This window comes from Centropristis striata, chromosome 3, assembly GCF_030273125.1.
Source record: "Centropristis striata isolate RG_2023a ecotype Rhode Island chromosome 3, C.striata_1.0, whole genome shotgun sequence".
Taxonomy (NCBI): Eukaryota; Metazoa; Chordata; class Actinopteri; order Perciformes; family Serranidae; genus Centropristis; species Centropristis striata.
The window spans coordinates 45073676-45086367 of NC_081519.1; the positions used below are offsets into that span (position 1 = coordinate 45073676).

Sequence of the window (12692 nt, forward strand, 5' to 3'; positions counted from 1 at the left end):
AAAAATTTTTAGATTTAGACGTGTTCTTCTTTCTAGATTTAATAATCTTAATTTAATAAATCTTGTCAAGGTAAATTATCTGTCCATGCAGCAAGATCATTTCCCTCATATTTACTGTTTGATCTGGTTTTTAGACATGTTTTTTTACAGCATGAACTTTTCTGATTTCATATTTTTGTGACATTAAACTAACGTTCATTATAATCAGAACCAACTGAAGCCGTCTCTCTGTTTTCCCTCCTCAGCCTCCGGAGAAGGAAGGCGGTCTTCCTCGCCACGTGGGCAACAAGACGGAGTGCGCTCTGCTGGGCATGGTGCTGGACCTGAAGAGGGACTACCAGCCAATCAGAGAGGAGATCCCTGAAGACAAACTCTACAAGGTCTACACCTTCAACTCCTCCCGCAAGTCCATGAGCACGGTGCTGAAGAACGCCGACGGAGGCTTCCGCATGTACAGCAAAGGAGCCTCAGAGATCGTCCTCAGGAAGTAAATACACCTCCATCATATGGATGGATGATGGATGGATGGAGTGATGGATGGATGAAGCAATGGATGGATGTTATTTCTTATTTCCTAACCTCTCTCTCTCTCTCTCTCTCTCTCTCTCAGATGTTCTCGTATCTTGGACGCCCAGGGTCAGCCTCGTATCTTTAAGCCGAAGGACCGTGATGAGATGGTGCGTAAGGTGATCGAGCCGATGGCGTGCGACGGCCTGAGGACCATCTGCGTGGCTTACAGGGACTTCCCCGTCGAGGGCGGAGAACCCAACTGGGACCTGGAGAACGAAATCCTCAACGACCTCACCTGCATCGTGGTGGTGGGGATCGAGGACCCCGTCAGACCTGAGGTACAGAGCAGATATAGCTCCGCCCACAAACACATCCACATGACAACACTTCCTGCAGTAACACCTGGTGGCGCTGGTGGGGAGGTTTTGTGATTTATCATCAATAATCAATGTGATTGTTCAACATTTTTATTGTTGAAATGTTGTTCTACATCATATATCGTCACGTTTCAAAGCATAGATGTGTTGGATGTTTCCTCATTAGTACAATCATCCATCCATCCATCCATTACTCCATCCATCCATCCATCCATCCATCCATCCATCCATCCATTACTCCATCCATCCATTCATTCATCTATCCAACCATCCATTATTCATTCCATCTTTTCATCCATCCATTACTCCATCCATCCATCCATCCATCCATTCATTATTCATTCCATCTTTTCATCCATCCATCCATCCATCCATTACTTCATCCATCCATCCATCCATTATTCATTCCATCTTTTCATCCATCCATCCATCCATCCATTTCTCCATCCATCCATCCATTACTCCATCCATTGCTCCATTCATTATTCATTCCATCTTTTCATCCATCCATCCATTATTCCATCCATCCCTCATCCATCCATCCATCCATCCATCCATTCTCTGTATGAATCTGAATATATTTTATTTGATATTTTATATTATATTTTATATTATATATTATATTTTTGCCTGTTCATGTGTACAGTCATATGGAAAGTGAGACTCCCCTGAAATCAAAGAATGAATATGACATTAATCTCTGATTGACAAACTGGAGTATTTTAAAGCTTTGAACTGATAATCAGTGTTTGTAGTCTGCAGCTGTTTTCACTCCTCTAAAAGTGAGTTTGTCCCAGTTGGACTCGTCCTGCATGTTCTGTAGACACCAAGAAGAGTTCCTGAAGCTCAGGTTGTTCCTAAAGAGAACAGAGAGAACAGGAACACTGGAACTGAACTGCTAGGATGATTACAACAAACTGTTTTGGCTTCTCAGGAAAATAAATGTTTGAGTGAAAGCAGCCAATAGTCCATGACAGAGTGGAGATAAAGGGAGAGTTACTTTCCAAAGAGGAGAGTGAGGTGAGCGTGGTCAGGTGTGTTAAATGAAGCCTGAAATGAACATCAGTGTTGCTGCCTGCTGCTTTAATGTCACAGCACAAAGATCACACACAGGATGGAAATAAGTGGAGAGCAGCAGGAGTCAGCCAGAACCTTTATCTCCTCATCACCTGAGACCTGATGGACACAAACCCACTCAGAAAATTTGAGTTCATTTATTTAAAACAGGGACAATACATATTAATGAACACATACATGTAAATATGTAAGATTATAGCCAACGGCTAACTTCCATCTTTAGTCCCTTTGGCAGGTTGATGCCAATACCATAAGACAATAAAATCAATAAAACAACGGTAACAACAAGTAGAAGAGTTTGATGAGCCGGAGGAGAGAAAACACAACAGAACAGAAAAGAAAAGGTGTCACCATAGGTTCTTATGGGTTAAAGGACAAGAGACTCCTGTCAGAATCCACCACTGTTCACTTTCCACTGACGAAACATGACAACTAGTCAGTAAACAGCCAGACTCAGCCTTCAGTGTTGTTCATGGTGTCCTCATGGTGTCCTCATGGTGTCCTCATGGTGTCCTCCTGGTGTCCTCAGAGTGTCCTCAGAGTGTCCCAGGTGTGTCCAGTGAGCCGTCCTGAAGCCTCCTGCTACTGAGGCTAAATCTGGCAGCTTTCCTTTCTAGTTTACACCAATAACAGTGGCAGATACACCATCACCCTTTAGTGTCATTTTTGAAACAGAAGGTCCTTGATTTCAGACAGAAATAGAGTAAAGTGTCTCATTTTTTAGCCGGTCGTTTTGTTAGTTTGGTGGAAGATTATTTTAGCAGCCTGTAGCAAACACTAAAAAAAAGAAAAAATATTAGACCACCTTGTTTTCTCCAGTTCTTTGTTCATTTTAATGTCTGGTACAACTAAAGGTTCATACAGGATTGTTTAAATGATCCAACACAGACAGAAAAAGCAGAGAGAAGTCAGGCTTTTATTGGAGAAGGACCCTTTTTTCAGCAGCCTTTAAGAATCAGACAAAGTTCTCCCACTGTAACTAGGCAGAGTATTCTGATGTCTGATAATAAAGAAAACTAAAAGGAACTTCGACATGCTCTTTGATTCATTTTCTCACTCAGAGCGGTAGTAATTCCACTCCAAGTGTTTGACTGGAACCCCTCTTCGTGTCTCCTCCAGGTCCCTGAAGCTATCTCTAAGTGCCAGCGTGCCGGCATCACCGTCCGCATGGTGACCGGAGACAACATCAACACGGCGCGCGCCATCGCCACCAAGTGTGGCATCCTGCTGCCCAACGAGGACTTCCTGTGTATGGAGGGCAAAGAGTTCAACCAGCAGATCAGAAACGACCAGGGAGAGGTGAGACACACAACAACAACCTTATTAACCCTTAACAGGACTCGTTGAAATACTTTCCACCCTGGAGAATATTGGAGGATATTACATACAGACAGAATGTGTAAAAAAACATACGGACCCGGGGGAGGGGGGACATATTTAGAGAAAAAAGTTTACTAGATTAAAGTGGCAAATCTTTTTTTCTTGGAGATTTGCCACTTTAATCTAGTAAATTAGCAACTTTTGTTGATTTTACATCTTTTTGTTTTGTTTTTGTGTCTCTTTTGGTCATTTTGTGCCTTTTTTGTGTCTTTTCACATCTTTTTTTCGGTCTCAAAATGACCAAAAAAGACAAAAAATGTACAAAAGAGACAAAATGAACAAAAAATCTAACACTTCTAAATCTAAAGGGTTTTTTTTTATCTTGCAGTGCACTAAGCTTATTTAAAAGACAGAATCAGTCTCGTTGGATCTGTTATTCAGATTTCTGTTTCTCTCTTCATGTCCAGTTTTCTCTGGTGTTTAACCGTTGGCTAGTATTTGGTAGATAAAGTTATTAAAGTGTAAAAAGAGTTTGTTAAACATGTTTATTCTTCTTGTTTTGAACCTGTAGGTGGAACAGGAGCGTCTGGACAAAGTTTGGCCCAAACTTCGTGTTCTGGCTCGTTCCTCACCGACGGACAAACACACTCTGGTCAAAGGTCAGTCAGCTTCATATATATATATATATATATATATATACACAGCTGCTGGTTTTTACCATAAAAACAACAGGTGTTTTTTACAGTGTATTGTGTGAACTCTTGATTCGCCCGTTGAGATCGAAGTGTTTGTGTTGTATCTCAGGAATCATCGACAGCACGGTGGGAGAAACCCGACAGGTGGTCGCTGTGACCGGAGACGGCACCAACGATGGCCCCGCCCTCAAGAAGGCTGATGTCGGCTTCGCCATGGTAACCTACCTGATCCAGTCACATTCATAACTTCTGTTCATTTTAATGTCTGGTTCAACTAAAGGTTCATTTGTTTGGACAAATATAATAATACAACAAACATATCTGATTAGAGTTTAATTTTAGAGCTGATATCTAGACATTAAACATGGTTTTATTGCAGTTGAGTTTGAGAAAGTTGCTGTTCATCCAGGTTTTATGTCAGTGAGGCAGTTAGTGATGGTGAGCAGGATGGTGGGAGTGATGGTTTTAGTGGAGAGGTAGAGTTGGGTATCGTCTGCGTATGATGTGACCGAGGGGGAGCATGTAGAGGAGGAACAGGAGGGGACCGAGCACCGAGCCTTGGGGGACACCATGTGTGACTGGGATAATATGGGGTTAGCAGTTATTGATGGAGATGTAGTGAAATCTGTCAGAGAGGAAGGATCTAAACCAGGAGAGAGCTAAGCTAATGATGCTAACGCCTGTTAGCAGACGACTGAGGACGGAGCGGTCGATGGTGACTTTAAGTAGAAAAAAACTGACTTTTCATCATATTCTGATGTATTGAGATGATCCTGTAGATGTATAGATTGATCCTGTAGATTTATAGATTGATCCTGTAGATGTATAGATTGGTCCTGTAGATGTATAGATTGATCCTGTAGATGTATAGAACAGTTCTGATGTCTGGTGTCTCCTTTAGACTGGTGTTTCCCTCAGTAATCATCTCAGACTGCTCTGATTAATCTGGCAGAGAACCGTGTTTGATTGGCGGAACAGAGAACACTGAAGTCAAACAGCAGAACCTTTATTTGTTTATTGTCTTGTTGACTGTTTGATCAGATTCTGTCTGTCTCTTTGTGATCCACTGATGCTTATTAGATATTTAAGATCCTGCAGCTCCTTCACTGATTCTCCATTCAGGAACTTCAGCAGCGTGTCATCCATTTAGAGGATCAGTCGGCTCGGTTATTGTGTTTTTCTTATCGTCAACAAATCTGATTAAAAATAACAAAAGCAGCATCATGAGGGTCTCTGAGTCCTCTCCACTCTGTCTGAGGCTTTAAAAAGATCACAGATATCAAGTTTAACCCTTTGAACTGTTTTTATTTCTCATGTCACATTATTTTAATCAGCGTGGCCTCGAGTCCTGCAGCTCCATCATGGAGAGAAAAACTTAGAGATGTAACACAGTTATGGTGCTATAATAATATCATATTACATCCACATTCTCTTTACTAAATTGTTAAATTAATATTTGTTATTTATAACAATTTGTTTTTTGTTGTTGTCACTGTACGGCGACCTCGAGTGATAAGAGAGGCGCCTATAAATAAAATGTATTATCATTATTATTATTATTATAAATTATAAAAGGTAGTATTTCTTTGGATCATTTTTTGATAAAAATGTCAATAAAATTAAATCTATAATTACAACATTTTTCCAACTGCTCACAAGTGTTACTAATATTGTAAAAAATCTCCATTTTCACAGGCTGGTTGATGCAAACGGTGGAATAAATAGATGATTTCATGGATGATTTTAATGAAATTCACTATTTTAAGATCATTTTCAGTTTTTTTTTCTTGATGGAACCACAGTTTTTATTTCTGTTTTTGTCATTTTTGTGTGTGTTTTATGTGTGTTTTTTGTCACCTCCATTCATTCTTTGGACCAGTTTGTCAGAAAGATCCAACTTTGGTCTTAAATGGAATCAATGGATCCTCCTTTACAATGATACCGTAACTTTTACAGCTTGACATCCAGCTGAAATGGATTCAGCACAAAATAATACTGTAGGAACAACCAAGAAATCACTGTTACCCAGAATGCCTCCAGGGTTCAGACTCCTGAAGTCACAGCCCTGTCTATGAACCAAGATCTGATCTGGTTGTTGTTGTTGTTGTTGTTGTTGTTGTTGTCTTCAGGGAATCGCCGGCACCGACGTGGCCAAGGAGGCGTCTGACATCATCCTGACGGACGATAACTTCACCAGCATCGTGAAGGCGGTGATGTGGGGCAGGAACGTCTACGACAGCATCTCCAAGTTCCTCCAGTTCCAGCTGACGGTCAACGTGGTGGCGGTCATCGTGGCCTTCACCGGCGCCTGCATCACTCAGGTAGCTGACGGCTGATTGGTTGTTATTAAAGAGACACTAACTTCTCTCCACCGGGATAAAACACAGATTTATTCTTCTGGTTCTTACGTGTTGTTTCCGGTCGACTACTCCTCAGAGTTTTGGTCACAAACACTAAAAAGGTATTAAATGGACCGGCACGGCCATGACCAGTGGGCTGAGACCTTTCTAATGGTTTCTTACTGCACTGCCAGATCATTTGACTTGTTTTAAATATGTATTTAGTTAACCCATTTAGGCCTAAAACGGCTGTAAAAACTGCCTGTAAAACCTCTGATTGGTGATTTTAAAATCAGCCCCTAAAACCTGAAGTTTCTCTGTAAATCCAACAGAAGTGTCAACTCTTCTACTAAATAATAGATTTTTCAGCCTCTGTAGCAGATAGAAATGAAATTCATAAAGTATCTGAGAGCGTATAGCTGTTATATCTGAGCTCCCTCCGCTATAGTCGTCTTCACCATGATTTATAAGTTCTGGAAAAGTCCCATGATGCATTGGGACACTCCCACATGGATTCTCATTTTGTGTCTTTTTTTAGTCATTTTGTGTCTTTTTTTGGTGATTTCAAAGTTCTGGAAAAGTCCCATGATGCATTGCGACACTCCCACATGTATTCTGATGCATTTCATTGGCCAAGAGACCGAAAATAGGTGGAAAAAACTACAAATACTACAAAACCACGTATCCTCTTTCCTCTTTACTGGTAGAATAACGTAACAGCTCCCAACAGGTTTTAATGGTAGAAATGCAGTAATGCTTTCCTGGCTTAAACGGGTTAATTCTATTTATTTATTTCTCATTTTTTTGTCAGTTGGTTTTTGCAGTGTTCAGTACTGCAGTAAATGTATTTAGTTCCTCTCCAGCAGTAGACGTGCTGTGAGCGTCCCTAGTTAAAGCGTCTTATCGTTTATTCTGCTGGTGTTCAGGTTGAAACTCTTCTGTGGATTTAGAAGATGGAACATGATGCAGCTTGATGGTTCGGTGACATGTTTGAGGCTCTCTGTTGTGTCTGATGCATCTGTAAATCTCTCTGATCAATAAAAAGCAGTAATTTATGTGTTTTACTCCTCGGCGCTGCGAGGCGGCGAGGCGGCAGCGTGTCACATCTTTTTGTTTCATAATGTGTCTCTAATCAGGAACTGAACTCCTGACACAATAAAAAAAAGAAGGCAGTAACTTGCGGCTGTGTATTAATTGAAAGGCTCACAGCTGGCAGGACAGATAACTAACTGGGCTGCAGAGTCGAAGCACAAAGTAGGCTAAGATAGCGCCTGAAACCATGGCAACACGTCACCGCCATAATCCTGCAATATAAAAATATAACGGGACTCAGCAGGTTCAGACTCTCTGATCATTAAAGACTCACACACTCTTTACTCTCTACTGCACTGTGTGTGTGTGTGTGTGTGTGTGTGTGTGTGTGTCTGTGTGTGTGTGTGTGTGTGTGTGTGTGTGTGTGTTATATGCATTAGAATCAGTGGAGCAGACAACACACCATCATATAATTGGCTGTTACTATTCTGTCCTACAAAGTCTAACTGCAGTAACTACATTTATGGTCTAAACCAGAACAGTGGTCTTAAACTCTAATTACCTGGAGGCCGCTGGAGGCAGTGTCAACATGACCAACAAAGACACAAAATTGTTAAACAAAGGCACAAAATTATTTTAAAAAGACACAAAATTATTTTAAAAAGACACAAAATTACCAAAAAAGACACAAAATTATTTAAAAAAGACACAAAATTATTTTAAAAAGACAAAATAACAAAAAAGACGCAAAATTACAAAAAAGGACACAAAATTACCAAAAAAGACACAGAATTACCAAAAAAGACACAAAATTGTTTAAAAATGACACAAAATTATGAAAAAAGACACAGAATTATTTTAAAAAGACACAAAATTACCCAAAAAGACACAAAATTATTTTAAAAAGACAAAATTACAAAAAAGGCGCAAAATTACAAAAAAGGACACAAAATTACCAAAAAAGACACAAAATTGTTTAAAAAAGGCACAAAATTATTTAAAAAAGACACAAAATTATGAAAAAAGACACAGAATTATTTTAAAAAGACACAAAATTACAAAAGAGACACAAAATTACAAAAAAGACACAAAATTATTTAAAAAAGACACAAAATTATTTTTTTAAAAGACACAAAATTACCAAAAAAGACACAAAATTGTAAAAAAAAAAAAATATATATTTTTTTTTAAAAAGAAACAAAATAACCAAAAAAGACACAAAATAACCAAAAACAGTAATTAAAGGGACCTTCCACACACAACACGGTAAAGTGCCATTCATATAAAACTCATTAAACTTTCATATCAAGGTGGGGGCCACAAAATATCATCACGAGGGCCACAATCGGCCCGCGGGCCGCCAGTTTGAGCCCCCTGGTGTAAACTGAGTTTTAACTGTAAATGATGATGTTTTATCTCATGACAGTGTTAATATTTGTGTATTTCCCCCAGGACTCCCCTCTGAAGGCGGTGCAGATGCTGTGGGTGAACCTGATCATGGACACGTTGGCGTCTCTGGCGTTGGCGACCGAGCCGCCCACCGAGTCTCTGCTGCTGCGCCGGCCCTACGGACGCAACAAGCCTCTGATCTCCAGGACCATGATGAAGAACATCCTGGGCCACGCCATCTACCAGCTCGTCATCATCTTCACGCTGCTCTTCGCCGGTCAGTCACTCAACACACAAACACACAAACACACAAACAGCTGCTCTCACTTCTTCAAGTGTTCAATGAAAAGCAGTTATTAGGTCCTCAGATCTCTCTCTTTTTTAGTCATTTTGTGACTTTTTTTGGTAATTCTTTGTCTTTTTTTAGGTAATTTTGTTTATTTTTTTGGTAATTTTGTTTATTTTTTAAGTAGTTTAGGGTTTTTTTTGTCATTTTGTGTCTTTTTTAGGTCATTTTGTGTCTTTTTTTAGTCATTTTGTGTCTTTTTTTGGTCATTTTGTGTCTTTTTTGGCCATTTTGTGTCTTTTTTTTGGTCATTTTTAAGTAATTTCGTTTTCTTTCTGTCATTTTGTGTTTTTGGGTAATTTTGTATGTTTTTTGTAATTTTGTGTCTTTTTTGGTCATATCATGTCTTTTTTTGGTCATTTTGTGTCTTTTTTTGGTCATTGTGATTCTTCCTCCAGCGGCCCCATGGTAATTTGACTTTGAGACCCCTGTTTTTGAAATTGGTCCGTTTTATTATTATCACGGCAAATGAATCGCGTTTTTGAGGCTTTACCATATTCCAAAACTCACCAAAGTTGGGACAAAATTCAATCCCATCAAAAATGTCTGTATTTCATTGGTTTCAGAAATGGGCGTGGCTAAATGACCTACTAGCGCCCCCTAGAATTCAGCCCCTAAAACAGGTTTGTCCTAGAGACACAAAATTTGGTCCATACATGTATCATGGGAAGACGCACCAAAAAGTCTCAAGAAGCCATACCCAAAAATGAACAGGAAGTCGGCCATCTTGGATCAAAAATGGCGTTTTAGGCGTTTTTTGCCATTTCCACGCCGCATACTTTAACAAATTCCTCCTATAGATTTAATCCGATCGACTTCAGACCTGTTCAGTACCATCACAAGGCCTTTGAACTTCAAAAGTTAGGAAAAGCTTTGCAGATAGTTACACTATGTGGGCGTGGCCTGGCGGCAAAATATGGCGTTTTGGCATAGAACAGGAGACCTTATAACTTGACCATACATTGTCCAATCTGCCTCAAAGTTGTCATGCATGATGATGGTTCATCACTGAACAGTTCTACATAACAATATTTCATAAAGTCCCGCTTCTTATGCCTACCCCTTCACCTCGCCCCCTTTTCATAACTAATGAACCGTTTTTCGTAGGTTCTATTGGGAGTCTCCACTCTGCTGGGGCCTGTTAATCGCTGCTTGCAGCTTTAATTATTATTATTGTTTATGTGTTTGTCAGGCGAGACGTTCTTCGACATCGACAGCGGCCGTAACGCTCCGCTGCACGCCGGCCCGTCGGAGCACTACACCATCGTCTTCAACGTGTTCGTCATGATGCAGCTCTTCAACGAGATCAACGCCAGGAAGATCCACGGGGAGAGGAACGTGTTCGAGGGCATCTACAGGAACCCCATCTTCTGCAGCGTGGTGCTGGGGACCTTCGCCCTGCAGGTAAACACAGGAAACCAACAGGAAAACAAGAATGTCTGGGTGAAAAACTGCTAAACCACCATAGTAAAAGACATAAAATGATAAATGGGTTAATTCCGTTTCAGTGACAATGTTTATATCAGCCAAAAAAGTAATTTTGTTTTTATTTTAAATAAAATACTCTGGCACCGTTTTTGTAGCTATAATATATTGTAGTATATATACAAGCATCACTGTAATTTTTGCATTTTTTTTTTTTTACAGTTTTACAGTTTTTTACAGTTAAATGTACTAAACACCATATCTCTAACAGAAATATACTGTAATATTTAATGGTAAAATCTTTAATTTATGCAGCATTTATAAAGTATTTTCTTGTCAAATATATGGCAGAACAGCGTTTCTTTAGATGGAAAAACTTTTTATTTGTAGGGTAAAATATGGAATAAAATGTCAATCTTAAACGTGAAATCAACAGTGATAATATAATTTTACCGTAATATCAGAAAAAGTTGCAGCGTATTTATTACGGCAAAGTTCTGGCAACCACAGCTGCTGGTTTTTACCATAGAAACAACAGTTGTTGTTTTTTTTTACAGTGTGGTTCTGTTGGTTCTGTTGGTTCTGTTGGACCTTTGTAATAAAACATCCATTTCTTCTCGTCCTCAGATCGTCATCGTTCAGTTCGGAGGGAAGCCGTTCTCCTGCACGGCTCTGACCATCGACCAGTGGCTCTGGTGCGTCTTCATCGGAGTGGGAGAGCTGCTGTGGGGACAGGTGAGACCAGAACCAGGACCAGGACTAGAACTAGAAATAGAACTAGAACTAGAACCAGAACCAGAACTAGAACTAGAACTAGAACTAGAACCAGAACTAGAACCAGAGTGTGTTCAGTTCTGAACAAACGAGAGTGAAATAAAATGCGTCTGAGCTTTGAGAACAAACAGCGTGTAGTGAGGAGGAGATCAGGAGGAGATCAGGAGGTGGTTGCAGGAGGAGATGGTTGCAGGAGGAGGTGATGAGGTGGTTGCAGGAAGAGATGAGGAGGAGGTGAGGAGGAGGCGGCGAGGAGGTGTAGATGAGGAGGTGGTTGCAGGAGGAGATGAGGAGGAGGTGAGGAGGTGGTTGCAGGAGGAGATGAGGAGGAGATGAGGAGGTGGTTGCAGGAGGAGATGAGGAGGAGGTGAGGAGGTGGTTGCAGGAGGAGATGAGGAGGTGGTTGCAGGAGGAGATGAGGAGGAGGTGAGGAGGTGGTTGCAGGAGGAGATGAGGAGGAGGTGAGGAGGTGGTTGCAGCAGGAGGTTGGCGGTAAACTGTTGCTGTCGTCGTCGTGCTGCTGCTGCAGCGTTGCCATCACGACCATCGCCATGGTGATGAGCACAGCACATGAAAACATTCTGTTTACCAACGACGAGGGAAAACAAACCCACACACACACACACACACACACACACAGGCTGAAAAGCATCCATACATTGTGGAGAGAATAAAGTTCCAGCAGAGGGTTCAGTCAGTAGGAGGGTTCAGTCAGTAGCAGGGTTCAGTCAGTAGCAGGGTTCAGTCAGTAGCAGGGTTCAGTCAGTAGGAGGGTTCAGTCAGTAGGAGGGTTCAGTCAGTAGGAGGGTTCAGCCAGTAGCAGGGTTCAGTCAGTAGGATGGTTCAGTCAGTAGGAGGGTTCAGTCAGTAGGAGGGTTCAGTAGGAGGGTTCAGTCAGTAGCAGGGTTCAGTCAGTAGCAGGGTTCAGTCAGTAGCAGGGTTCTGTCAGTAGGAGGGTTCAGTCAGTAGCAGGGTTCAGTCAGTAGGAGGGTTCAGTCAGTAGGAGGGTTCAGTCAGTGGGAGGGTTCAGTCAGTAGGAGGGTTCAGTCAGTAGCAGGGTTCAGTCAGTAGGATGGTTCAGTCAGTAGCAGGGTTCAGTCAGTAGGAGGGTTCAGTAGGAGGGTTCAGTCAGTAGCAGGGTTCAGTCAGTAGGAGGGTTCAGTCAGTAGGAGGGTTCAGTCAGTAGCAGGGTTCAGTCAGTAGGATGGTTCAGTCAGTAGCAGGGTTCAGTCAGTAGGAGGGTTCAGTAGGAGGGTTCAGTCAGTAGCAGGGTTCAGTCAGTAGGAGGGTTCAGTCAGTAGGAGGGTTCAGTCAGTAGGATGGTTCAGTCAGTAGGAGGGTTCAGTCAGTAGCAGGGTTCAGTCAGTAGGATGGTTCAGTCAGTAGGATGGTTCAGTCAGTAGGAGGG

The 12692-nt window shown here is 41.3% G+C and overlaps 1 protein-coding gene across 2 annotated transcripts in view; it reads left to right on the forward strand.

The window, feature by feature from the left end:
- Nucleotides 1–12692, forward strand: part of LOC131968840 (plasma membrane calcium-transporting ATPase 1-like) — a 91314-nt gene that overhangs the window by 58602 nt on the left and 20020 nt on the right. For both annotated transcript variants that reach the window (XM_059329884.1, XM_059329883.1), the window contains exons 10-18: nucleotides 246–487; nucleotides 611–848; nucleotides 3084–3263; nucleotides 3856–3943; nucleotides 4089–4195; nucleotides 6109–6300; nucleotides 8803–9016; nucleotides 10278–10489; nucleotides 11138–11245. In XM_059329884.1, the coding sequence (XP_059185867.1) occupies nucleotides 246–487; nucleotides 611–848; nucleotides 3084–3263; nucleotides 3856–3943; nucleotides 4089–4195; nucleotides 6109–6300; nucleotides 8803–9016; nucleotides 10278–10489; nucleotides 11138–11245 (1581 nt within the window). The remainder of the gene's footprint in view (nucleotides 1–245; nucleotides 488–610; nucleotides 849–3083; nucleotides 3264–3855; nucleotides 3944–4088; nucleotides 4196–6108; nucleotides 6301–8802; nucleotides 9017–10277; nucleotides 10490–11137; nucleotides 11246–12692) is intronic.